The sequence below is a fragment of the Bombina bombina genome, chromosome 2 (genome assembly GCF_027579735.1).
Source record: "Bombina bombina isolate aBomBom1 chromosome 2, aBomBom1.pri, whole genome shotgun sequence".
Classification (NCBI taxonomy): domain Eukaryota; kingdom Metazoa; phylum Chordata; class Amphibia; order Anura; family Bombinatoridae; genus Bombina; species Bombina bombina.
Genome location: NC_069500.1, coordinates 1,273,550,100 through 1,273,577,440, shown reverse-complemented (window position 1 = coordinate 1,273,577,440; position 27,341 = coordinate 1,273,550,100). Strand labels below are relative to the sequence as shown.

Here is a 27,341-nt window from a genome sequence, read left to right as displayed (position 1 = left end):
GGACTTCAGTTTACAGGAAGTTTTGGGGAGGTCATTGAGTAATGCGGCTGTCATAGATATGTGTAGTTCATTGCCTAAAAGTAACTGGAAATGTGCTTCTACCTCTCTCCATAATGGTCGTACCTTGGGGGCAAAGCACCACATATGTACTAAGCTTCCTGCCTCTCCACACCCCCTCCAGCACATCCGTGATGAGTCAGGATATATTGTGTTTAATCTCGTTGGTGTAAGATACCATTGTGTCAGGATTTTATAATTCATTTCTAGTATCTGTGGGGAGGTTGAGGATTTCTTAGTAGTCGTGAATATTCTATGCCAGTCCGTCTCAACCGGACCGGTCCTGATGTCCCCTGCCCATTTGGTTGTGTATAGCGGTAGTTGGGTTTTGTGGTGGGCAGTTAGCAGTTTGCGTGATATAGAGAGGGAATGCCGTACTAGATTACCGCTGTCGCATAAGTTTTCAAAGGGGGTGAGTGGCCTCAGTAAGTCTTGTTTAAACTGTGTGGTTTGTATGAAATGATGCAGTTGAGCATATTTTAGCCACTTTGCATAGGTCCCATCTGCTACTTCCGTGAGCCTATTCCTATCCCTGAGTTTGCCTCCTTCAGTAAAACGGCATAGGGGGACCGTGTATCCCCATTCTGTTAACCTCTTAAAGCCCCTGTCTAGGCCTCCGACCATTTCTACATTAAGTACTATTGGGAATAAGGGTGATCTACTAGTGGTAATATGGGGGTTGGATGCAATGATTTTGTCCCAATTTTTAAAAAAATGTTTGTGAGAATCTAGGAGTTGGCATTGTTGGGGTCTCAGGTTACTTGGAACCCAGCACAGAGCTTGCACATGTGGGACCTTTAGGATGTGCGAGTCTAGGGAAACCCAGGCTTTGCCATTTTGTGCTCCATGCCAATCCAGCACTCTTTGTAGAGTAGCTGCGTTATAGATCCAGTGATCTGTAGAGGGTGTTCCTGTTAACTCTGGGCTTACATGTACCCCAGATATAGGAATTTATTTTACTCTGTAGCCTTTGTAAATACCAGTTGGGAAGGTGCAATGGGAGGGCCTGTAGTATGTACAATATTCTTGGTAAAGTGGTCATTTTTATGGATTGAATTCGTCCCCACCATGAGAGTGGTTTTGTCTCCCACTCTGTCAGGTCTCTTAGTGTGTTACGTAGTAGAGTCTCATAGTTTTTATTAAAAAGGGTGGAGTAAGTGGGGGAGATATGGATACCCAAATATTTAATGGAGTCAGTCTGTAGTCGTAATGGGCTTAGTGATGAAAGACCGCAGAATGTCGTCTCTGGGAGGGAAATGTTTAAGATTTCGGATTTAGTCTTATTGACTAAGAAATTAGAAAGTCTGCCGAATTTATCTATTTCACTCATTACTGCCGGAATTGAGGATGTAGGGGACGAGACTGAAAACAGAACATCGTCTGCATACATGGCAATTTTATAGTCGTTAGGTCCTATTTGAATACCTCTAATGTTCTCATTCCCACGGACATGGGAAGCGAAGACCTCCATTGTCAGGATGAACAATATAGGAGACAGTGGGCAACCCTGGCGTGTACCGTTTTGGATTAAAAAAGGGTCAGATAGCATGCCATTGGCTTTCACTCTAGCACTGGGGTGGGAATATAAACTGAAAATACGTGAAATCATGTTATTGCCGAACCCGAAGGAGCCTAAGGTTTCTTTAAGGAACCGCCAGCTCGTTCTGTCGAACGCTTTTTCAGCATCCGTTGTTATATATACTGATTCAATTTGATGGCATTTGGCGTATTCCATTAGGGAGATAGCCCTAATTGTGTTGTCACGGGCTTCCCTCTGTGGTATGAAGCCTACTTGGTCGACATGAATTAATTCACTCAGGATGGTGTTGATGCGGTTTGAGAGAATTTTGCTGAAAATTTTGATATCTGAATTTAACAAGGATATGGGGCGATAACTACCGGGTTCCTCTTGTGGTTTATCAGGTTTAAGGATGACAGAGATGTGCGCCTGTAGCATGTCCGTGGAAAATTTACCCGTGTCATCTATACTTTTAAATAATGCTAAGAGGTGGGGTGTTAGCAGGTGTCTAAATGTCTTGTAATATTGGTTTGTAAAACCGTCTGGGCCTGGGCCTTTTACCATTAGGGAGATGGGAAATTACTTTCTGAAGTTCCTGCATGGTAATTGGTCTTTCTAGGTCCGATTTCTGGTCCTGGGATAGTTGTGGTAATCCTGCTTTCTTTATATAGTCATGTATGTCTGTAGGTTGAGTCCCTAAGTCTGGGGTTTCGAGATTGTAAAGGTTTTTATAGAAACTACTGAATTGGTTTGCGATTCCTTTACTGTCATAAATCAATGTGCCATCGGCTGATTTGATTTTATATATATGATTTAGCCCCCTTTTTGTTTTTAAGGCTCTCGCTTACAAAGGACCCACTCTATTGCCCTCATAGAAGAAGGATTTCCTCAGTGCAAGGGCCCTTCTCTGTGCTTCCTTTAGTAATATGTTATTGATCTCTTTCCTAGTGGCTGTGAGGAGGGTTAGTAATTCAGAGTTTTTGGGTGAGTTTTTATGTTGTAATTCTAATCGTCGCAATTTATCATTTAGTTCCTGCATTGTGGAGTTATATATTTTCTTCAGTTGGGCTCTAATTTTAATGCATTCCCCCCTTATCACTGCTTTATGTGCCTCCCAGGTCAGAAGGGGAGAGGACTCTGGTAAGCTATTAAATTGGAAATATTCAGATATAGAGGTCGTTAAAGACTGGGTTGTTGGGGGGTGATGTAACATATGGTCTTCTAACCGCCATGTATATGGTTGGATTGGGGGAGTCCGGCCAATTTAATTCAAGTGATATCAGGGAGTGGGTCTGACCAAGGAGTCGGGACTATATCAGTATCTAATGTTAGGGGACAGTCCGGCTTGGTCTATATACAAGTAGTCAATTCTGGAGTACATAGCCCATGGATGTGAGTAGAAGGTGTAATTCTTTTGTTGGGGGTGTTGAATCCTCCATGCATCTACCATCCCCAGTCTTTTGCTACAATTAAGGACAGCGTCTGGGGGTCTCAGCTGAGCTCTTGGCTTATGTGTCGATGTATCCATTGTGGGGTCCATCGCGACATTAAGGTCTCCCCCTAGGATCAGTGTACCTTTCTGTGTTTCTAAAACCATGGATTGGAGGCGTTTAAAGAAGGAAGTTCTGCTAGTGCTGGGGGCATAAACGTTTACTATTGTAACTGGTCTATTGAACAACAACCCAACTACTATTAGGATTCTCCCTTCTTTATCTAAGACTGTGTTAATTAATTGAAAAGGGGTATTTCTATGAAATAAAATCCCTACACCGTTCTTTTTCACTGTGTTTGAGTTAAAGTACCCTGTAGGGAAGTCTTTAGACGAAAACTTGGGTTCAGTTAATTTAGCAAAATGGGTTTCTTGTACTAGTACAATTGAGCTCTTTTGTTTTGCGAACCAGCTTAAGGCTATCGGGGAATTAAGGCCTTTGGCATTCTGTGAGACTATTCTAATAGATCTAGTCATTATGACTGTGGATATGAAGTGAGCGCTGATGTGAGAGTATGAACGTAGTCTTACCTTGGGATGAAAATAGTAGACCAGGGATGGAGCCCTCCCCCCCAGGACTTACATAACCATGTAGGGTAGATGATTCTTGTCTCCTTGTGAAGGAAGTAGATATCAACTTAGTGGGTAAAGCTTCTAGAATAGAAAAAATGGTCTTAAACACTGAGCATATAAATAACAAAACATTGAAACTAAAAACATACTTACTCATAATGAGTAACAAGTGACTAGACCTTCTGAAGGCCATTCTAATCTAACTACTCCAGGGGGGTCTGCAGTAGCTCATTACTGCGGCTGTACCTTATGCTGTAGTTCTGTAATTGTACTACACCTATAGGGTTGGGTAAGCCTGAGGAGAAAAAAAAACATACACAGATAAACAATAACAATCACAACAAACTGATCAATGTGTCCAATTAGTCTTGAGGGACCAATGTCCATAAGTCCACTGAGAAAAGTAAGAGAGAGGTGAGGGGCTAAGAAGGAGTAATAAAAGAAAAGGAAAGGGGAGAATTCTTGCTTCATATATCAACCAGCTCCGGTATAGAATTCTCAAGTTGGTGACTTTTCTCTTGAGCTAGGAGGCTGCTTCATTTTCATGATGGGTCTGTTGTTCCTGGTGACAGTGGACCATTTTGGGCGTTGAGGTTTTGGTCTATTTGGTTTAAGATTTGGTGCAAGAAAGTCCTCTTCATCCAGTTGAGGGACTCTGGGTATGGGTATGTTTAGTTGTGAACAGAATTTATCTAGGTCTTCAATGTCCTGATAGATAGCTTCTTTATTGTCCTTGACCGCCTTAAGTGAGAAGGGGAAGCCCCAGCGGTAGGGTATCCCTAAGTCTCTGAGGTGTGTAGTAAGAAAGCTGACTTCTTTGCGCTTCGTGAGCGTGAGAGAGCTTAGGTCTGCATAAATTTGTATGTTTGTGCCCTCCCAGGTCACAGGGGTCTTTTTCCTGGCGGCGGCCATAATCTTTTCTTTTTCATGAAAATAGTGACATTTTAAAATGATGTCTCGAGGTGGTGCAGAGGCAGCGGGCTTAGGTCTTAAAGCTCTGTGAGCTCTGTCGAGAAGGATATTGGCATCCGTGTCTAACAGGTAGTTAAAAAGGGCTTGCAGGTATTGTGGAATATCTGTGTTAGTGATTGTCTCTGGAACACCCCTTATCCTCAGATTCTGTCTACGGCCTCTATTGTCCAGATCTTCGATCTGGTCCTGTAAACGCGTGATTTCCAATGCTTGACATTGTAGTTGTGATGTGGTTAAATTTGTCGTTTCTGAAATCTCTTCCGCCTGATCTTCTAATTGCACCACTCTGTTGCCTATGTCTGTGAGATCTTTTTTAACCTCTGCTAGCCCATCCTTAACAATTTGGCTCACTTGAGTCATCAAAGTGGCAAAGTCCTCTTTTGAAGGTAAAAAATTTAAATCAGCCCTGGTGAGAGGGCTATCATCATCCTGTAAAGCGCTATCAGAGTCCTCTCTATCATCCCCTATATCTGGCTGTGAGGGGATGGGTTGTATAGTATTTGGATTTTCCAGCATTTTAAAAAAAGAGTTCATCTTAACTCCCTGTGGTGCTGTTGTTTTATTATGCTTATCAGGCTTAGTTTGTCTTCTGGACGCCATGTTATGACTCCTTTCAAAGGGTTTAATATCGTGTGCAGCAATGTTATGGGTTGTTTTACTATGCTCTCTCTAATGGTAATTGGTGTGCTTTGCGTGGAAGAGAGCTGGCATAAACAAAAACAGATCACAGCCTGTGTCCTGATTTCTCAGTTCTCCCTTACTAACACATGAGGCCTAGTTAAAGTGAGACGCACTGATCCAGTATAGTGCGTCTGTTAGGTTTTTAAATTCTGGCCGTGTTTTTTCGGATGATTTAGCCTCCCAGTTACGTGTCAGTCCCTTGCCTTGAACTTGTTTTGTATTTGTTTATAAATTTTGGACTTACGTCTGTAATTACTTTAATGTGGCATGCGGTCAAAAATGGCGGTTATATTTTCAGCATTATCCGTTTACCTATAGCCGCGTCGCCACTTTCATACCCATTGTGCGATGTGATCACTCCTCGGGTGTCCTCTGTATCCCTGCATACTCTCCGGCACTGCTGGGCATAGTGAACTCTCCTTTTGCAACGTCCCGGTTGTTCCCGGGTTAAGCTCGTGCCGGTGGCGTTGAAATTGATCGGAACTCTGTTTTCTGCCAAAAGCGAGGGTGTAAAAGTCACTGCTTCCCTCCGATCCGCTCTATGAGGGATTTCTGTACCTTTTGAGCCCTTAGGTAGCCGTGTTTTGTCGCATTAGGGTTACAGCTTTACGGAGCTTTGCACTTATGCGGCCATGCTGGTCTCCGGCCGGCTCCGCCCCCCCACTTATATGTTTTTAATATTGTCTGTGACATGTATTCTCCTATGTTATCTATCGGAGCTAGTTGTTAATATCTCTCGTATTGAGGGAAATGTTTTCCTATGTTTAGGACAAGTAGTCGCTATGTTATCTTTAAGGGCTTTATTTATTTATTAGTTTATCTCTCATATTGAAGAGATTTTTTAATAATGTATTTAACAGGTTTTTTCCTATGTTTTCTATAGGACTCTCTATTTTAATATCTCTCTTTGAGGTGATTTATTTTCTGTCATGTATTCTATGTTATCTATAGAAGTTCTTTATTCTTATCTCTCTCAATATGGAGGTTTGCGTTTCTTAGTGTTCTGCTGACACTAATGCATTACTTTAATGCCTCGCTTGCGAGGTGCTCTTTACTAAGGTAGGAAGTCGCTTGGGACCCTTTTGTCAATCTGTCCTATGTAGTCTAAATCACAATTTTCTCTAGGGTGGTTTTACATCCCAAGAGCGGTACTTCGATGGGAGTCAGCCTGGGAATGCCAGATGCTGTTTGGCTTGGTTTGAATCCAGCTGCTGACGCTATAGGTCCCTTTTTATGAAACTATAACTCAATTGTATGGCCTTTTTATTGAGCGACTTCTTGATATGTCTCGGACATTAAATTTTGTGTCCTGTTACAAATATATCTTATATATTTCTTTGGTGAGGATCTTGAATATTTTCTTCGGTCTCTTGTTCAAGAGATTTTTATTCTTTGCCCAGTTGCTGGTGCAGTCTCTTTTTGTAATGACTACATTAGAGGAGATCCAGGATAGGATCAGGACCTTTTAGCTGGTGTATCCTTTATATGAATGCAGCATGCAAGTGGTTTGCTTGGGATTCAAGGGAGATGTGGCTTAGTGGTAAGCTCCTCTGCTCCTGAAACAGAATTTGACAAAGACAAAGTTTCTGGCTTTGCCGTTCTATTCTTAGAGATATATGGTGGAAGACTGGGTCTGCTGTTGAGACTTCCAAGTCTAAACTTCTGTCTCTTCTATTTTAGGGCAAGACTTTATTTGGCCTTAGTCTGGCTAAAAAAAATTCTCGGTCTCTGGTAGAAAGAGAGCTTTCCTGCTATAGGATAAGAAGGTTAGTCTTCAGGATCTACAGACTTCTAAAGCCTGATTAATCCAAGAACTCATGGAGGTCTATCCTGTCTTGGGATAAGGATAGCAATCCAAGAAGCTTTTCTCTGAGGTCTAGTTAGCATAAAGGGACCCTATCCAGTCATGGCTCAGGTGAGGGGGCAGGCTTGCACTTTTTTCAGCTGGCTTGGATTTTAGATGTCCCAGAGCCTTGGGCAGTGGACACCTCGCTTTCCTATGAGTATTTGTCCCGGTTCCTCTGGCGGAACAAGGTATACAATCTATTTCATCTTCGTGGTCCCCTAGAAAGAGGGAATTTTTCATCCCTTTTCTAGACCTTAGGTGTCTCACAGATTTCTCAAGGTTTCCGTCCTTCTATAGGGAGACTGTCCGTTCTTTCTCCCTTTAGTTTTGGAGGGTCAGATCATGACTGCCATTGACTTGAAGAACGCTTATCTTCTTGTTCCTATCCTCAGGGAACATTTCCTTTCTTGCAGTTTGCCTTTTGGACAAACTCTTCCAAATTGTAGTCTTAAGTGAAAGTAAATCCTAGCGTTTTACAAATCACCCCAGTATGGGGTATTTTTGTTCTAGCTGTATTCTTTTTCCGAATTTAAATAATCAAAGTTTTTGTCTTATCTGAAGCCTTCTTTTGGGAAGGAAAGTTCTTCAAGCGGTGGTGCCTTCTGTTTAGGTCCGCCTGTCTTATTCTCCCTCCCTTCCATTCTGTGTCCTCTAGCTTGGGTATTGGTTCCCACTAGTAATTGAATGGATTTGAGGACTCTCCATGCCATTGGAGAGTCCACAACCCGCCCTTTATTTATTTTTAAGATGGCGTTTGTCTATTTTAACACTCAGGCACTTCTATACCCTTGTGTCATCTTCTCTTTCCATATTCCTTCGGCTTAATGACTGGGAGTTATGGGAAGCGGGAGTGATACTTAACAGCTCTGCTGGGGTGTTCTTTGCTTTCCCCTAGTGGCCAGGAGTTGAATTCCCACTAGTAATTGAATGGATTTGAGGACTATTCCAGGAAAGAAAATAATTTATCAGGTAAGCATAACATTTGTTTTTTATGGTTTTAGCAGAAACCACCACCTTTGACAACTTTTATGTATCTAAAACCTGAATAATCAGTTTTCCTCTAGTGCACACACATAAGCTATCATCTCCTTGTTTTACTTTGGTGGGCAGTGGGGCAAGCGTCATTTCATAATTCAGCTCTTTTCCCACCAAAAGGAATTGCTAAAGGTTTGGCGCTTCCAATTTTTTTTTGCAGATACACATTTTGATGCAAAACATAACAAAACTCAACACCTGTTTTATCAACAGTAATACAATAGGCCCCATGTACTAAGACCTGCGGCAAGTAGGCTCACGTGCAAACCTGCCCCACAAAGGCTCAAAAGCAGCTTACACTGCTTAGTTCATTGAGCCCAATGTGTTATTTTCTCAAATTGAAATGGAATGTCTTGTCTAAATTCTCTACCTGGAATAGTACAAAAGTGCTCTGCACATGTAGTCCTTTAAAAAAAAAACTTTGGAGAATACCAAGTATAAACATAATATTGTTTTGAAATTTCTCTCCATGGATTGCAGAATAATTAAGACTGTTAATATTCTGTATATGTGAGTAAAATAATTCAGTGCAGACTCTGCAACTCAAAAACCTCCACCTCTTCGGGGAGAGATATATCCCTGCCACCAGTAGTACTTTGTCTATGTATAAAAGTTACTGCAACATGAATAGACTCGCCTTAAAAGGACAGTCTACTTAAAAATTGTTATTGTTTAAAAAAAGATAATGCCTTTATTGCCCATTCCCCAGTTCTGCATAACCAACACCGATATATTAATACACCTTTTACCTCAGTGATAACCTTATATCTAGGCCTCTGCAGACTGTCCCTTATCTCAGTGCTACAGGAGTGAGCACAGTATTATCTATATGGCACACACAAACTAGCACTGTCTTGCTGTGAAAAGCTAATACAATGCACTGAGATAAAGGCGGCCGACAGGGGTTTAGAAACAGGCAGATATTTAGAGTTTTAGATGTTCTAAAGTAAATAACATAATGTTGGTTGTGCAAAACTGGGGAATGGGTAGTAAAGGCAATATCTATCTTTTAAACAATAAAAAAAAATCAAGCAGTCCCTTTTAAGGATGTCTGATTCCTGTGACAGTGGCTAAAGAATCTAAAGATTGATTGCAAATATAAATGTTTACATTGACATCTGGTTAACATTTTTGTGGTATGAGTATATATCTAAGTTTAAGATTAATTTCACTTTTGCTAGCCATTATTGTGTCAGAAGGTGCCCTTACTTTAAGGACCTGGGGCAGATAAGAAAGATCTGAGGAAAGAACTTTTTTATTTTTTTATTCAGGAGTATGATTTATGACCGTGTGTAGTGTAGAAAATAAAATGGACTGTGATTTTTGAGACCGATATAAGCAAAGCGTAGAAAATTCCATTGTGTATGTGCAATCATACTTTAAGTTTTGCATTATCACCAGCATAGGCATTGTGATCTAGGCTCATCAAATAATTATGAGTAGTGCACACAGAGTAGTAGTATTGAGACCAGGTTCAAATTGTAATAAAATACTCACACAATTAGAAGTATCATGGCATATATATAAACAAAAAAGTGTGTATAGGTACAGAACCCTTTATCCAAACTACTTGGGACCAGAAAAGGTTTGGATTCTGGAATACTTGTATATTTGCATCTGTAAAATAGGACAGCTTGGAGAGTGGATGTCATTAAGGCAATATTTACATGTCATAATACACCTTACACATAGAACCTGAAGGCAATTTTATATATTTTAATACTTTTGTATACATAGTAATCAGAAAGGTAATAGGTTCAAATAAATATAGACTGTCATTTACATTTTAGAACTAAAATAACAAAACAGACAGAAATGCAGGCAGAGAAGATGTGTTAAAAAAATTAAATATCTATACTATAATTGCGTTTGTAATGCCAGTTGCGCACGCATCCTTAAAGGGAATGTTGGCTGCGCCTTAAAAATAACAAAAAAACACGTAACCGCCTGCAAGAAATAAATAAAAAACACGTAACCGCCCACATGTATAATAAAAACAAACTATCCTCCCGCACAAAGTATTAACAAACGCCTAAACCGCAAACCCCCACATCACAAAATAATAAAGTAATTAACCCCTAATCCGCAAATAACATAATTAAAATATTAACCCCTAAACCACCAACCCCCCACATCGCAATAAACCTAATTAACCTATTAACCCCTGAACCACCAAACCCCCACATCGCAATTAACCTATTAACCCCTAAACCGATGTGTTAAAAAAATTAAATATTCATACTATAATTGCGTTTGTAACCCCTAAACCGATTTGTTAAAAAAATTAAACTGCCAACCCCCCCACAACGCAAATAACTAATTTAATTACTAAGCCCACTAACCTAACACCCCCTAAATTAACACCAATACTAAGTTACAATTAAAATAATAAAAGCTAACATTAAATTACAAAAATTATCTAAAATTAAAAAAATAATAAACTTTTAAATTGCAGAAAAAAATAAGCAATTATCAAAAATAAAAAAAATTAAACCTAATTCCTATGAAAATAAAAAAGCACCCCCCTAAACTACCAATAAAAAGGGCCTTTTGTGGGGCATTTCCCTAAGTTAAACAGCTCTTTCACATTTAAAAAATGTACCCCCCACCCACCAAACCCCCAAAATAAAAATACAAACACTAAAAATACCTAAACTACCCATTTGTATGGGCTTTGCCCTTAAAAGGGCAATTAGCTCTTTTACAGCCCTAAACTTAGAAATAACCTCCCCCCCACAAAAAAAAAAATCCTAAAACTAAGCCCCAAATAGGTACTCACCTTTCCTGAAGTCTGGCGGAGAAGGTTTTCTTTCAGGTGGCTCTATTATCTTCATCCGGAGCGAAGGTGGCACGGATCCTCGGCGGCGGTCCCCAGCGGTGTGGAGGCTCCTCTTCATTCGATCGTCCGTCGCACACTGAAGATTGAATGCAAGGTACCCAATATTTATTGGGGTACCTTGCATTCCTATTCGCTGACATTTTGAAATCAGCCAATAGGATGAGAGCTACTGATTTGAACAGCCAAATAGGATTTTAGTAGCTCTCATCCTATTGGCTGATTTAAAAATTTCAGCCAATAGGTATGCAAGGTACCCCGAATTAAATGCGGTACCTTGCATTAAAATTTTTAGTGTCCAACGGACATTAGATGAAGAGGAGCCTCCACGCCACCGAGAACCGCCGCTGAGAATCCAGGCATCGGGGAAGACAGCTCTGCACCGCGCCGCCTTTTTTCCAGATGAAGATAGAAGATGATGGAGCCGTCTGGAAGAAGACCTTCTCCGCCGGACTTCAGGAACCGTGAGTACCTATTTGGGACTTAGTTTTTTTTTTTTTTTTTTTTTTTTTTTTTTTTGGGATGGCTTTTTTTTTAAATTTATTTTTAGATTAGGGTTTTTTGGGCTGGAAATTAGCTGATTGCCCTTTTAAGGGCTATTGGTAGTTTAGTATTAGATTAGGCGGTGTTTTTATTTTTGGGGGGATTTTTTTTTAATTTTTTATATTTTTTTAAAATAGTTGCCCTCTGGGCAGGCTTATCGCATAGTATGTGTATATATGTGTGTGTGTGTATATATATATATATATATATATAACAAAAGCGTTTAAGGTAAGGTATGGCTGTATTTAGTCACTTAGCTTGGAAGCCTAGACGCCGCCGTCCCACAGCGTAAAGCAGGCTGCTCATCCGGGGATCCAACACTCGGCGTGGAGGAGGTCGGGTCAGATAGTCCGCTGTAAACAAATGTATCAAAGGAAGAAGGACTCCCACACAGCATAAGTATAAACTCAGTATTATTGAGTAGCAGCACGTAGCAATTGATACAGGCTAAGGTAAGACACTATGCACAGAGCACTTAGGTAAAAAACACTTGTTGAAAATTTATTTGGTATACATTAAAAGTTCACACGGAAACTGTGTACAAACACATTCCAGGGTAAAGGTGACGTCATCTGACGCGTTTCACGCCGGTTGGCGCTTTCTCAAAGATAGTTTAGGGAGTGTTCTAAGTGAGACTAAGTAGCCACCACTCGATACAGTCACACCCACAAACTAATTGGCGTATTGTTACAGTTATACAAGATGCGGTAATGTTGAATTTGCATTTGTTATTCCACAAATCAAAATTGAAACATTATATTAACATAGCCTAAAGCTAAAAAAACTTTAAACATAACTACAAGCAACAACTGGAACTGAAAAATAAGAAAAAGACACACTAAGCTAGCTCTTATATCGTACATATCTTGCTTATATTTGGACTGGGACAGCATTACAGTTCAAGAGTTACAAACATATGCATAGACAAATTCCTATATATATACTAAAGTGAGAAAGACACAATGAAATTGGGAGCGTATATAAAGCCTACATCTTCCTTTAGGTTGTTTCACAATAGCATATATTCCACAAATATCGTTTGTCATTTGCAAAAAGCTTTGATATTAACCCAATTATAAGGGCTTGTTATTACTGCATATATTTATTTCCAAACGGACTAACGCACTGATTCCGTTCCATAAAGACATGTTAGTATCAAAGAGTAGCACTAAAGGACTGTTGCAATCATAAAATAAAATATTAATAAATACAAATTAAGCAAAGTACTGTATCATAACTTCTAAAATAAATTCATTAGTTCCTCTGGGAAATCACTTTTTAGCTGGATAATATACTCCAACCATTTGTTCAAACAATCCCCAGCTATGTAAAAGACTTATAAGACTTAAAAGACTTATAAGATGGACAAACAACTCTGGGACCCATCTTTTAGCTGGCTAACCATAGATGTGTCTTCACTTTACTCTTGCATTCCCCATGACTTGGGTTTTAAAGCAGTCAAATACCATTTCCAGCTAATAAGTGATTTCCCAGAGGAACTAATTGAATTTATTTTAGAAGTTTTGAGATTCCTACTCACAAATTAATTTTTTCATGTTTGACTTGTGCTACTACTTACAGATTTGCGGTACAGCGATGGGGGAAAAATTTGCCCCCTCATACGCAAATCTGTTCTTAGGGTGGTACGAGTCAACATATATCTATGGAGAAAATAACATCTTCAGTGATCTTATCACAATGTATCTTGGATACATTGATGATTTGTTAATTATATGGTCAGGAACAGAAAAACAAGCCAATAACTTTATCTAAATAATAATACTTCTAATTTAAAGTTTACCTATCAGCTCAATAAACACTCCATAGAGTACCTTGACATTCAGGTGAAAGGGGAAGAAAGGAAAATATCCACAGAATTGTACAGAAAATTTTTTGCAGGAAACACAATCCTAAGAGCAGACTCTTGTCATTCTAAACATCTAAAAATAGGCATCCCAAAGGGACAGTTAATTAGAATAAGGGAGAATATGCACTGACATACAAAATTATGATAAACATTCTCTGGATCTAATTAATAGATTGGAAGAAAGAGGCTACAAGAAAGAATCCCTGCATCAACTCAGACAAAAAGTTAGAGACATGGGCAGAAATAAACTTTTACTAAATCAAAAGAATAAAAGAAACAATAAGTCAATATCGACAGATGACATAAAATTCATTACACAGTTCAGTAATCAATTTGGTAACATCAAGAGCATAATAAATAAAAATCTTGAAATTTTGACTCTTGATCAAGATTGTAAGGCCATTTTAGACAAGGGTATAAAGTTTATTCCAAAAAAAGCATCCACTATTGGTAGTCGCCTGATTAACTATGTCTTTAATTCTGAATCTAAAACTAAAGAAACATGGCTAGCTAGGAAAGGCTTCTTTCGTTGTGGCAGACACTGTAATGTATGTGTACACTGCAAAACAGGAGAGACCTTTGTATCGACAGCAAATACTTTTATACATAATATAAAATACAGACTGGACTGCTGTTCCAAGTATGTTCTCTATGTGATTACATGTGAGGTCTGTGGAAAGCAATACACAGGTTCTACCAGTAGAAGTTTGAAAGACAGGATACGTGAACACCTTACATCTATAGAAAAGGACCCTCCCAAAACTCCAGTAGCCAAACATTTTAATTTACATACTGAGAACAAAAAAGCTTTAAGTTTTCAAGCCATCGACTATATCCCTTTAAATAAAAGAGGTGGAAATAGATATAAAAAACTGTTGGATGTTGAAGTACAGTGGATCTTTAAGTTAGAGACCAAGGAACCAAAGGGTATTCATCTGAGATGGGATTTAGATCTCTATCAGGGAATATAGATGATGGCAACTTATAATGTCACAGTTACCTATAAGTTTTTCCATGTAAATATCAGTGACAATTTTTATTGCCATATGATACAGTACACACTGCCCATCCCTCCCTTTGTTGTGTTAATTACACACGTACTGATAAGAATATGTAGTTAAATGGCTGTATCTGGAAAGAGTATCCTACATCTCCACTTTAGAAGTAGACAATTTAGGTATACACAGGTTGTAATAAAATAGCACTCCTGTTGAAGGGCGTGTCCAAGCAGCGACCATGAGCGGTCGCACATTTCTTGAGCTCCCGGGTGAATAGCTGTTTATTTGCCGGTAATAGTTCGATAGTTACAGCAAAGTGAGCTTCCATGACTGGTTTCATGTGAATACAAGATAAAGCATTCAAAGATTTTTTTCAGTTGGCTGTATTGATGACCCCAGGGGCGGAAAAGGACTTTAGATTCCTGCAGTGTCGGCACATTCGCAGGCTGCGTCTCCCCCCCCGGATTCTTCTGGGGTGTACGGCTGGAGCTATTTTCGCTTTTGAATAGAATTGGCACATCAGCCTGCTCTACAACGTTGACAGTGTACTTCTAAGCAGCACGATACAACCTTGCTACTAAGCCCTACAGCTAAAATGCGAGACAAGTCTCTTACTGATAGGTGGGACGAGATCCTTGCCAAGATGGAAGACCTCTTTATGCCCTTGATAGAGAAGGCGCTGTCAGAGAGCGAATTACAACTCCTTACAGAAAGTCTGTCTGACGCTGCAGATTCAGAGCAACTTCAATTGCAGCCCACGGATAAACGGCCCGAATCACATACAAATCCTATGTGGGGACAGTGAACCTATCACTCAGAGAAAAGGAGAGCCCCCGGTCACAGGACTGCATCCCATTACCTTTATTTACCCCAGCGGCTCTGACTAGAATCATAGGAGTCTCTTGGAACGGCTTAAAAGAAACACATTCACACTTAGTTCAGAGCGTTGAAACCCAGCAACGCACCTACCAAGCGAAGATGGCGCCCGGAACAGCTACAGTAATAAGTTGCAGCAGTTAAGTCTTCAAAGAAGGCGCAGAGAAACCTCTTGGATATAATCCGAAGACTTCAAGTCTGCCTGACCAGATCAGATTTGAGCCGGAGTCGGCGGCACTGCCCTGGAGCCCAGGGGGGAGCTCCGGGGAGTCCGCGATCCCTGAAGCAGTAAATCTCTTGATCTCGAACGATCCTCCAGAAACCCACTCAGGCAGATATAGATCTCAAAGTACAGTGCAGAAGAAAACCCAGCTTATTTCTAACCGCACCAGGATTAAAACCAAGAAGGGGCTTCAAATACGGGTGTTTGCTGTTGATCAGCAGAAGGCATGCAGTGTACATAAAATGGAGACTTTTGGGACTTTAGCTAAGTATCTCAGCTCTGGTAGAGATTAAACATAAAAATTGTGTTCAGTTATTAGAAAGTTTTTTATATATGTGTATGGGAATTGGGGGTTGTTTAGAGGGCACTGTTTTCATTATGTTATCAATCTTCTATATACAACTTCACTATAGTTCTTACCTTTTTTTAATATATAATGGAAGGGTGGAGTAAGGCACTTTTTCTAGGCAATAATGTTAGCAGACGTTATCATCTTGCATGTATATAGGGCTGCACAGCAACATGCCCTCGCTCTTCTTTACATTTGACAGTAGTGAGTTCTGGGGGTTTGGGGGGGCCTCCCGGGCAAAACTTAGCTTTCCCCGTAAAGAAGGCGGGCCTCCAGAATCTAGGACAGTCTAGATAAGATGGCGGTGCAGGTTTGATAGTTTGATCTAGTGGTCTACGGCCGGGACCATGGGACAGACATAAAATTCACAGAATACCGCGCCTAAGTTAGCTTAGACAACCCCAGACATATACATGAATTAGTAGTGCAGCTTTTTACATGCAGTTATTACCCTGTCAGCTTGTTTTATGTATACAGCAACCCAAGCTATACCTCAGTTCTGAAATCATAGACCAACTAACATGAATATGATTATGTATTAAATATCTAGAAAGATGGCAAAAACTGTACACATAGCTGTTTATTAATGCTGCTCCTATATATTAGAGGTTCGTATTGTTCTTTATTATAACTGTTTTATGGATAATGATTTGTGGCGATGTGCCTTATGTATGCCCTGTGTTTAGCTCCAGCCCCAGCATCTGGATTATAACTTGTCTCTAAAATATTTGTAATGTTCTCTTTCTAGCAGGATGCTGCTTTTTTTTGTTTTCTCTTTTAATTTTGTTATTATTAAATCCCCTGGACTTTATCTGTGCTTCACCCTGAAAGGTCCAAAAGTGACCCACTATACCAAATTAGGGGAAGAAAATCGAGGACTATAACTTTATACATCTATCTTTGCAAAGATTTATGGACCCCAATTTGTGACATGTGTATAATTTTATATTGTATGTCTTTTTTTTTTTTTATGTCCTCAATAAAAATATTAAAAAAAAAAAAAAAAAAAATTGTATATATAAAAAAAAAAAAAAAAAATAGCACTCCTGTTTATTGCTTATTGAAGTATAGACAAATAATAGAAATCAGAAAAAGTGGTTAAATAATCTGGTTCTGTCTATAATAAATAATAGAAATCAGAACAATTCTCTAAATACTCTGGTTTTGCCTATAACAAACAGTGCCATGTTTGAAAGAAATAGCAAATGTCTTCTCTCATAGATATATTGAACATGTCTCTTTGACATCAATCTCTCTCTATACAAATGTTTTGTTTTTCTTTTTCTTTCTTTTGTTTACTTTGTTTAATTTGTATTTATTAATATTTTATTTTATGATTGCAACAGTCCTTTAGTGCTACTCTTTGATACTAACATGTCTTTATGGAACGGAATCAGTGCGTTAGTCCGTTTGGAAATAAACAATATATGCAGTAATAACAAGCCCTTATAATTGGGTTAATATCAAAGCTTTTTGCAAATGACAAACGATATTTGTGGAATATATGCTATTGTGAAACGACCTAAAGGAAGATGTAGGCTTTATATACGCTCCCAATTTCATTGTGTCTTTCTCACTTTAGTATATATATAGGAATTTGTCTATGCATATGTTTGTAACTCTTTAACTGTAATGCTGTCCCAGTCCAAATATAAGCAAGATATGTACGATATAAGAGCTAGCTTAGTGTGTCTTTTTCTTATTTTTCAGTTCCAGTTGTTGCTTGTAGTTATGTTTAAAGTTTTTTTAGCTTTAGGCTATGTTAATATAATGTTTCAATTTTGATTTGTGGAATAACAAATGCAAATTCAACATTACCGCATCTTGTATAACTGTAACAATACGCCAATTAGTTTGTGGGTGTGACTGTATCGAGTGGTGGCTACTTAGTCTCACTTAGAACACTCCCTAAACTATCTTTGAGAAAGCGCCAACCGGCGTGAAATGCGTCAGATGACGTCACCTTTACCCTGGAATGTGTTTGTACACAGTTTCCATGTGAACTTTTAATGTATCACAGAAGAAGAAGGATGGAGTCCCAGGTTATAATAAAACAAATTCTTTTATTCGATTCTTTTAAAAGTAGAAGTGAGACGCAGCTCACACAGACACAACATCAGCCAGAAGGTAAGTGGAGAGATGAGCGTAGCACCAGTGGCTTACATGTTTCGGCGAAATGCCGTAATCATAGCCTAAGGTGCTATACCTGTGCAGTGTTTAAAAAGGAGGTGTGAAGTGATTCAATTGGCTAAAAACACTTTCAAAGAAAAAACAACAAACGCCCATTTCAACACATTTAGCATGAACATAAAAGTTAACCCTATACATGTCAGAATATATTTTAGAGCAAGGGGGTAGGTAAAAGAAAGCAGACATATATGATGTATAAGTAAGGAGAAAAGGGATATGAAGAGAAGAGAGAAAGTGAAAAATCAGCAAATGGATAGAGGGAACAGAGAAGCAGCAATATTGGACACTTAAAGTGTTCACAAGAAAAAAGTATATAGTCACAATATATGTAAGATAGTATGCAAGATACTAACTGTTATTAAATGATTGCCAAATAGACAAAGCGTGGACATAAGCGATAATATCGATATAATGATTTAAACACGCAATGTCGCTATGCAAAAGAAAAGAAGAGAGAAAGGGAAGAATAGAGAATAGAAAGGGGGGGGGGGGGGGGGGGGGGGGGGGGGGGGGGGAGGGGGAAAATGAAAGAGGAGAGAAAGAAAGAGGAAAGAATAAAGAGACTGAAAAGAAGAAAGAGGGAAAAATAGTGGGGGCTAATGAATACACATATAGCACATAAAAGTATATGTGTATGATACCGCATACACCCTATACAAATTATGGTGCTGTATATAATCTAATAAAGACAGAAAGAAAAATGTAGTGTACACAAACTGTAATGCTATATTTTAGTATATATATAGTATATTAGATTAAAGGTTATGTCAGAAGAATATAAAGGAACCACAGCAGATTCTAAGTATAGATGAATTGCAGCTATGAATCACACTATATGAGACATATGGTACATGCGATATGAGCACTATAAACATGAATTAAATGAACAGCAATATATTGAAGAATAAAAAGTACATTGAGTATACATGTATTAACAATTAGTCCCAAATGAAAATTGTCAGGGTTAAGGACTACGGACATATGTACTTGAATATGAATAGGACAGTAGAGGAAGATTGATTTGTCAAAATATATATTATAAATTGACCTATACATTGACATATAGACATCTACTCCCAAAAGTTGATCAAATCAAATTTGGAGTTAAGCCCTTGAGGAAGTCTGGTTTTTTAATTGGAAAATCCAAAAGGTTTCACGTTTCGCTAGAACTTTGTCTATATCTCCCCCTCTCATAGGGACTTTGGCTTTTTCAATGGCTGCCCATCTAAACGAATTAAGGCAACAGTTATGTTTGGTGGCAAAATGTTGCACTAAAGGAGTTGTAGCCGTACCCCTAGTCAGGGAGGAGATATGTTCTCTTATTCTAGAGTTAACGTCCCTAGACGTGAGACCAACATATTGAATATTGCAAAGGATGCAAGTGACAAGATATATGACATTGGTGCTGGTACAGTTTAGACAGGATTTTATAGGATAGATGGTCCCAGTTACAGTGGATCTAAATTCTGTCGTAATTTGAGCATAGTCACATGGCTTGCACTTTTTATGACCACATCTATACATGCCCTGATGTCTCAACCAAGAGCTACTAGGTTGTGTTGTAGATCTAAGTTGTGTAGGTGATAGAATTGAAGCCAAAGTGGCACATTTTTTGTAAGAGCATCTAATGCCATTTTTCACTACATCTGTGAGCTTATCGTCTGCAATTAGAAGAGGAAAATGTCTTTTGATAATGTTGCAGACCTCGGTGTATTGAGCACTGTACTCTGTGACAAAGTGAATACCCTGAAAATTGCTTGTTGTATTCTTGTATTTATCAAGTAGCATTGACTCTCTGGGGATGAGGTTAACTTGTTGTCTTGCCTGTTTTATTTGTCTTTTAGGATATTTTCGCAATTTTAGTCTGTTTTCCAATAGGTTAGCTTCATGTTCAAAATCTTCCTCCCTACTACAATTTCTTTTAATGCGCATAAATTGGCCTTTGGCCACAGCAAAAGCAGTATTTGTGGGATGACAAGATGTAGCATGTAAAAGTGTATTGCCTGATATTGGTTTACGGAAGACCTTGGTGGAAATGGTGCCATTACAGTTACCAGTAAGTGTGAGATCAAGATAATCTATATTGACTGGATCAGAGGTGAAAGTAAAACTGAGGTTCAACTCATTCTGATTCAGCCAAGAAATGAATTTGGGCACATCTTCTGAAGGACCTGACCAAATACATAGCAGGTCATCTATATATCTTTTATAAAAATATATAGAGGACCTGTAGGGATTGATGTCTCCATAGATGTAGTAAATCTCCCAAAAGCCTAAGTAGAGATTAGCATATGAGGGGGCAAATTTTGCCCCCATAGCTGTACCCCTTTTCTGAAGATAGAAATTGGACTCAAAACAAAAGAAATTGTGAGTGAGTAAAAATTCCAATACACGAATTATGAAGTTTTGAAAGTCCTCAGTGTACTCTGTATAATTAGCTAAGAAGAATTTATAGCCATGATACCTTCTGTGTGGGGTATGGAAGAATACAGGGAGACTGCATCTATTGTCACCCATACAAAGTTGTCATTTCCACTTGTGTTTAGCCAATAAGTTGATAATATGTTTTGTGTCCTTGGTAAAGGATGGTAAGGTGTTCACCAAAGGCTGTAGAATACTATCAAGCCAGGATGAAAGTCTTTCTAGTAGGGAATCAACCCCACTAACAATGGGGGCGACCCTTAACATTAATAAGGGATTTGTGGACTTTTGGAAAAAGGTGGAACATGGGTATCTTAGGATGTTGAACATATAAGAAATGAAGCAGTTTGCTCATTAAGAAACCCATGTTCAACACCGTCATCCAAAATTCCAAGAAGATCCTTTTTAAATCTAGCTGTTGGATTTGTCGTAGGGGAGTGTACTCTTGAGGGATTATTCAATTGGCGATGGCTTCTGCCACATAGTCCGATCTATTTAGAACAACAATGCTGCCACCTTTATCAGCCGGGCGTATGATCCCAACAATAATTTCAATTTGTTTAACACTATTATTGATCTAAACAAATTTATTAGAAAGTTGACCCCTAGACAAACATTTTTCTACAAGTGCCGACACAAATGAAATCATGACAGAACTAATAGATGAAGTATATAATGTAACAAGTAGCACTAGAGAGCACAGGGATTTTTCAGAGACATGTGATATTATCACTTTGGAAAGTCTTTTACAAGATACTGATAATGGTGAAAGTCCAAATTTGATTAATTTTCCCAGATTTAAAAAACAGACAACCTTTTATCCCATACATAGCCGAGGGAAAGCACTTGAATTGTTCCATAAATGTGTAGTTGATGATCTCACTAGTCTACACCAGTCAAACAAAGTCAGAAGTCATAATTTAACAGTAAATGAAAAATTGGCACTAAACAGCCTTAAAAGCAATGAATCTATCGTCATAAAAAAAGCCGATAAGGGAGGAAGTGTTGTTGTTATGGACAAAACAGCATATATTTCAGAAGCTAAAAGACAGTTAGAAGATACTACCACATATGTCACTCTAACTAGTAACCCAACTAATAGGTTTCAAAAAGAACTCTACAGTTTATTGGATGATGGCATGCAGTATGGCATTTTGGATGGGGAAACACTGAAATATCTATATGTGGTTAATCCTATCACTCCAGTGTTTCACCACCTGCCCAAAGTACATAAATGTCTCTCCGATGTAAAGGGGCGCCCAATCGTTTCAGGCATTGGCTCCCTTTTGGAGCCATTGTCTGAATGGTTGGACGCCATCCTCCAACCAATTGTCCTTGACCTACATAGTTATATCAGGGACACGACACATGTATTGCAGCTCCTAGATGATTTCATATGGACCACAGACCATAGTTGGTTGGCGGTGGATGTGGTATCATTATACTCCAGTATTCCACAAGATTTGGGAGTAAAAGCCATTAAATATTTTCTGGAGCTGCACTACAACATGGAGGAATACCTAATGGATTACATACTTAGGGTGACTACCTTTTTGCTGCAGCACAACTACTTCCTTTTTGAGGGCACTTACTATCTGCAGAGACAGGGCACGGCAATGGGGGCAAAATTTGCCCCCTCCTATGCCAACATCTTCATGGGTTGGCTGGAAAGGTGCTTTGTCTATGCAGATAGTAATCCCTATAGGAGACATATCAGCCTGTATAGGCGCTTCATTGACGATTTGCTTCTGATATGGAAATCGAGTGAGGCAGAGGCAAGTGACCTTTGTGCGCTACCTTAATGAAAGTGAAAATGGTGTGAATTTCACTTTCGAGTGGAATAAATCAACCATTAACTATCTGGATGTCACCCTTAGAGGGGTTGCTGACACAGGAAAGGTCATCACCCGCCTCTATAGAAAGCCTATTTCGGGTAACACACTCCTGCATAGCAGAAGTGCTCACCCGAGGCATGTTTTCCGAGGGATAGCCAAAGGTCAGCTATTGCGGACAAGACGGACCTGTAATACTGAGACAGACTTTGAGGGAAGAGAGTACACACATGGTAAATCGATTGATAGAGAGAGGGTACCAGCCCAATATGGTGGAAAATGTGGCTAAGGAGGTGAGGAAAGTGGATAGACGTGATACCTTCAGAAGTAGACCAAACAAAAAGGGTGATAATAAAATCCTTTTTGTTACTCAATACTCTTCTGAATATAATGACATTTGTAATATCATAAGAAAATATTTCCCATTGTTATATGGGGATAAGGCCTTAAAAAAAGACAGTGAAAAGGGTTTCAATTGTGTTTACTCTAGGGGTCCAACTCTAGGTAACATTCTATCTCCATCCCTTTTACCCCAAAAGGAGACATCAGCCACATGGCTAGCTGTGAATGGTACATACAAATGTAGCAGTGCCAGATGTAAGGCGTGTGACTTTATAACAGAGGGAAAGAGATTTTACTCTTATGTAACCAATGATGCATTTGATACAAAAGGATGCATCAGGTGCTCAACCCAATTCGTCGTGTACCTCATTGAATGCACTCAACATCGCCGGCAATATGTAGGCATGACTACGAGAGATGTCCGTACGAGGATACGAGAACATCTAGGATATATCAAAAATGAAAAAACTTGTTCGGCTTTGGCAAAGCATTTCATTGAGGTACACGACGGAGATGTCAGTACATTTAATTGGAGGGCAATTGAACAGATAAGCAACCCTCAAGAGGGGGTAATAAAGATGAGATTCTAGCCAGACAGGAAGCCTTCTGGATTTTCAAACTCCGTACACAGGTGCCGGAGGGCTTCAATTCTGAGTTTGATCTCATCAATCATTGGCATTAATGAATATTTTCCACTCTGACTTTATCTGATATTTATTTTTGAGCTTATTTTTGAGCTTATATATTAAGGGTCTTTTCAGAGGTCTGCTGAGAGTTCCATTATTACCTACACTGTTACCCTTTACATATTTATCCCATTGATTTGGACTGGTGCCCACTAGACCATATTTGTAACAATCATAATAGTTGTAATATTTGTAATACTGCCAATCTTCCACCGTGACTGATCTGGCAATAGTTTCTCTTGAAAACAAAACACACATATATATTGTTGCAATATTGTGATTGACAAGCTGGTTTCTGCTCTATAGATTCAAACTCACGGACTGGCTATATGTATAATATATATTACTATGGGCACTTTGAATGTGTTTAAACATACTCAATAGTAACATACATGTGTTTGAAAATATTTTATGGCTATCATTATCAAATAGTTTTCCCATGTTTTTTCCTTAATAATAGCTCTTATGGCAAATGAATTTGTTGGTGTTATCGATCACCACACATCTGTCCAAATATTTTAAGGTTTAAAGCAATATTTGTTTATCATGAGAATGGTCCCATTATTATTGATGGCATTTACGTTTTCTAAACCAGGCGTAAAATTTAAAAATTTAAAATTTAAGATGGCCCTTACTAATTTAGTAACTATATATATATATATATATATATATATATTTGTATATTGTTGGAAATATATTCATTAACAGCCTATTGAGTGTTGAATAATTAACCATTGCTATTTCTAACATGATTACACCTTAGCTCTTAATTAAAATAAAAGGTTCTACAATCTATTAGTAAAGGTTTTCTCTGCTCATTGCATAGAGCTCTAACCTGCAGATCAGTTTTCAAGATTACTAGATCATTGCATTGTATAAATTTATAAATTGTATTTTGTATTAAACAAGCGACTGAATTGAAGTTCTATAGCCATAGTTGGAATATTTTCATGCATAATGCTGCATTTAGATGCAACAAGTAATTTACTAGTAAGAGGTTAATATGTAAGGGAGGGGTTGTAACCTCCCATTAACATTGACCAATCACTGTGTTAAGCAATCCCTTTAAATATGTTCACCTCTTAAGTGATTGCAGGTTTATGATTACGGCATTGCCGAAACTAGTCAACCACCTGCATTCCTTTTACCTGTTTGCTGTGATGTGAAGTATTGTTTTAAACAAGAAGAATAAAGAATTGGTTTTTATGCACACAAGGAACCGACTGCTGCCTCATCTTTTGCTATCATTTTAATATCTGCTAACACTAACTCAAGCCCTAAAGAAATTGGAAATACTAACTCAAGCCGAAAACATTGCAGAAAGCTATAACAGAGGTTTATTTCAAACGAGACTTGAATTAAGAGACTTAATAACTAGATGCATTGTATCAGAACTGTGTATGTTATATGTTTCTATTTCTGTTTTAACTACCATTTGTTTGAATAAGGGCACATGCTTAAGAATTGTAGAGGATTGTAGCAATTTTTATATTTTATTCAGAGTGATATTATCAACACCGGTGTTGCTTTTAATGAATAGCATTTTAAAGCATTTTCAGAACTGTCCGGTAATACATATTGTATAAATAAAATAGTGTATATATTTTTTCAAATTGATTGTATTTATTTATGTCGCCTATGAAGGGAATATATTAACTCTAATACATTAGTGCATACTCATCAAAGTTAATTTATATAACCATAGGGAATCATTGCCCATGTTTTTAATATAAAATATACATTTAATACAAAATACACATACAAGACATCTAGTAAACTACTAATCCAACATTTACCGGAAAGGACATCTGAAATAAACATATACACAATACATATCAAATAGTCACTCAAGGCCCACTGAGTAGAAACGGCATATATTTGCACCACCTTATTTATTAGTATTCTATTTTTAAACCTTTTGGGAAAGTTTTAAAGGTGAGCAGTGTTTCGCACTAACCAGGCATTGATATTTAACCCCATATACCTTCTCTGCTTTTATAAACACATTGGTTCATATTTTTCATTAGGGTCTTGGATTACTGGTCATTTATGTGCATTATGGTGCTTTATTTTGCAGGAAAAAAAAGAACCAGAAAAGAAGAAATATCCAGAAGACAAATAAACAAGCCCATGCTACAGCTGGCAAAGGGAAAAGAAACCGAAAAAAACGATAGGGTTTGGAGAAGAGCAGTCTTGTTGAATTTAAACTCAACAACACACTGTGACTTAAGAACCTGAACCATTGCTTTGTTATAGAGTAAAAGAGTTGTAGAACTTAACTTATCACTAAAAGTAAAATGCAGTGCACTGGCTGCATTGATATTATTGCTAGCAGGATTAATTGTTCTAGTACGCTCTCTGCATGCTGCACCTGAACCTCACCATGCCCATGGAAACTTGAGATTTAGTAGGTGGGATTGGAGAGCAGTACTGCTTTAGTGTCCAGCAACTGTCAAAACGAAAGCTTTTAGAAAGCTAGCATAAATAAATGCTAATCATAAGAAAGGAAGTGGTAAGCTTTGCAGCATGTGACCTTAGATTCTATATGCCATTAGGCTGCCCTTGGGTAAATGGGCAGATCAAAGTGTTTTTAGGAATCGAGGCTTTGATTGTAGCTCGTGCATTTAGTGTACAGCAAACAACCACGCTACTCATAAGACTTACACTATACCACTTTCACTTTTGTATCTACCAAATATCATCGTTCTCCATTTATACTGTCATCTTTTTTTTATGCAGTGATGTAGAGAAACTATTTGGTAATATCTGATTACTTAGCATTCATATGCAACAGGGATAATGTAGAATGTATTTTACTTTGCTTATAGCAGATGGATATTGAAATAAACATGTATGCAGATTATCATTTTTTTTTGTAGACTGTTCATTAATTATGAATCATTTACTTTTTATTTTAAAGGGGCACAAAACCCAAAAGGTTTAATTCATCATTCAGATATAGCATGTAATGTTAAATACCTATCCAATTTGCATAATTCTCTTGGTATCCTTTGTTGAAAAGCATACATAGGTAGGTTCAGGAGCGGCAATGCACTAATTGGTGCTAGCTGCTGATTGGTGGCTGCATATATTTGTCACTTGTCATTGTTTCAGCAGATGTGATCAGCTAGCTCCCAGTAGTGCTTTGCTGCTCCTTTAACAAAGGATAAGAATCAGTGGTGTTAGGGTTGGTGTCACCCTGTGCGGTAACTCATGGTGTCATAACATATATGATAGCAAGACAGATACAGATAGACAGCAACATAGGTAGACAGACAGATACAGAAAGACAGATAGATACAGACAGATAAACAAACACAACTTTTTAAACATGATTAAACCGAACTTGATGAGAATTGTTTTACATTAAAAAAAAAAAAAAAATTATGCACATACTGAGTTTGTTTTTAATCAGGAAATCTAAGAAAGACTGCTACATGTTTATTTGTTGAAAATTATAAAAAAACATTTCCATGCTGCCTTACAGGTGGGTGTGGTTAACTGCTTCTCTATTGCTAATTTTTGCTGACATCACAGCATCACAGTTTGCTGACATCACTTTTGAAACTGTCCCCCTCAGGCTGCTCTGATCACTCCACACACAGAAAGCATCACTACACTTCTCCTGATCTGTGTGCAGCCTCAAGGATTACTTGAGAAAGTTCCTGCCTGGTGGTGACGCCACTGATAACAAATTTAACAATCGGAAAGCTTCCACCTCTCTCAAAATGTTCCTGGAAGTCTAGCCCTTCTTGGTCTAAAAACAAACAGACCAAGAAATCTACTCTAGCCTCTAAGTCCACATGAAGGTACGGCCCCTATGCCAGACTGGTGAGGGGCAGATTGAGAGAGATCTGTTCAGGATACCTTGGTGTTGGAAATAATTTTTGAAGAAAGAGTCTTCCTGTCTCAAGTGCCTTGATATCCTTTAAAGGCTAAAGTTTTTTTAGCTTGTGTAAGAGATCTGGGATCTAGTTTTTGCTTCAGTTCCAACCAAGGGTTTTAT

The 27,341-nt window shown here is 38.4% G+C and overlaps 1 protein-coding gene across 1 annotated transcript in view; it reads left to right on the top strand.

Moving 5' to 3' along the window:
• ZCCHC4 (zinc finger CCHC-type containing 4) overlaps positions 1-26,201 on the top strand; it is a 110,242-nt gene extending 84,041 nt beyond the window's left edge. The window contains exon 13 of the mRNA XM_053704082.1: positions 25,413-26,201. Within this exon, the coding sequence (XP_053560057.1) occupies positions 25,413-25,509 (97 nt within the window). The 3' untranslated portion in view covers positions 25,510-26,201. The remainder of the gene's footprint in view (positions 1-25,412) is intronic.
• Positions 26,202-27,341: the final 1,140 nt, after the last annotated feature.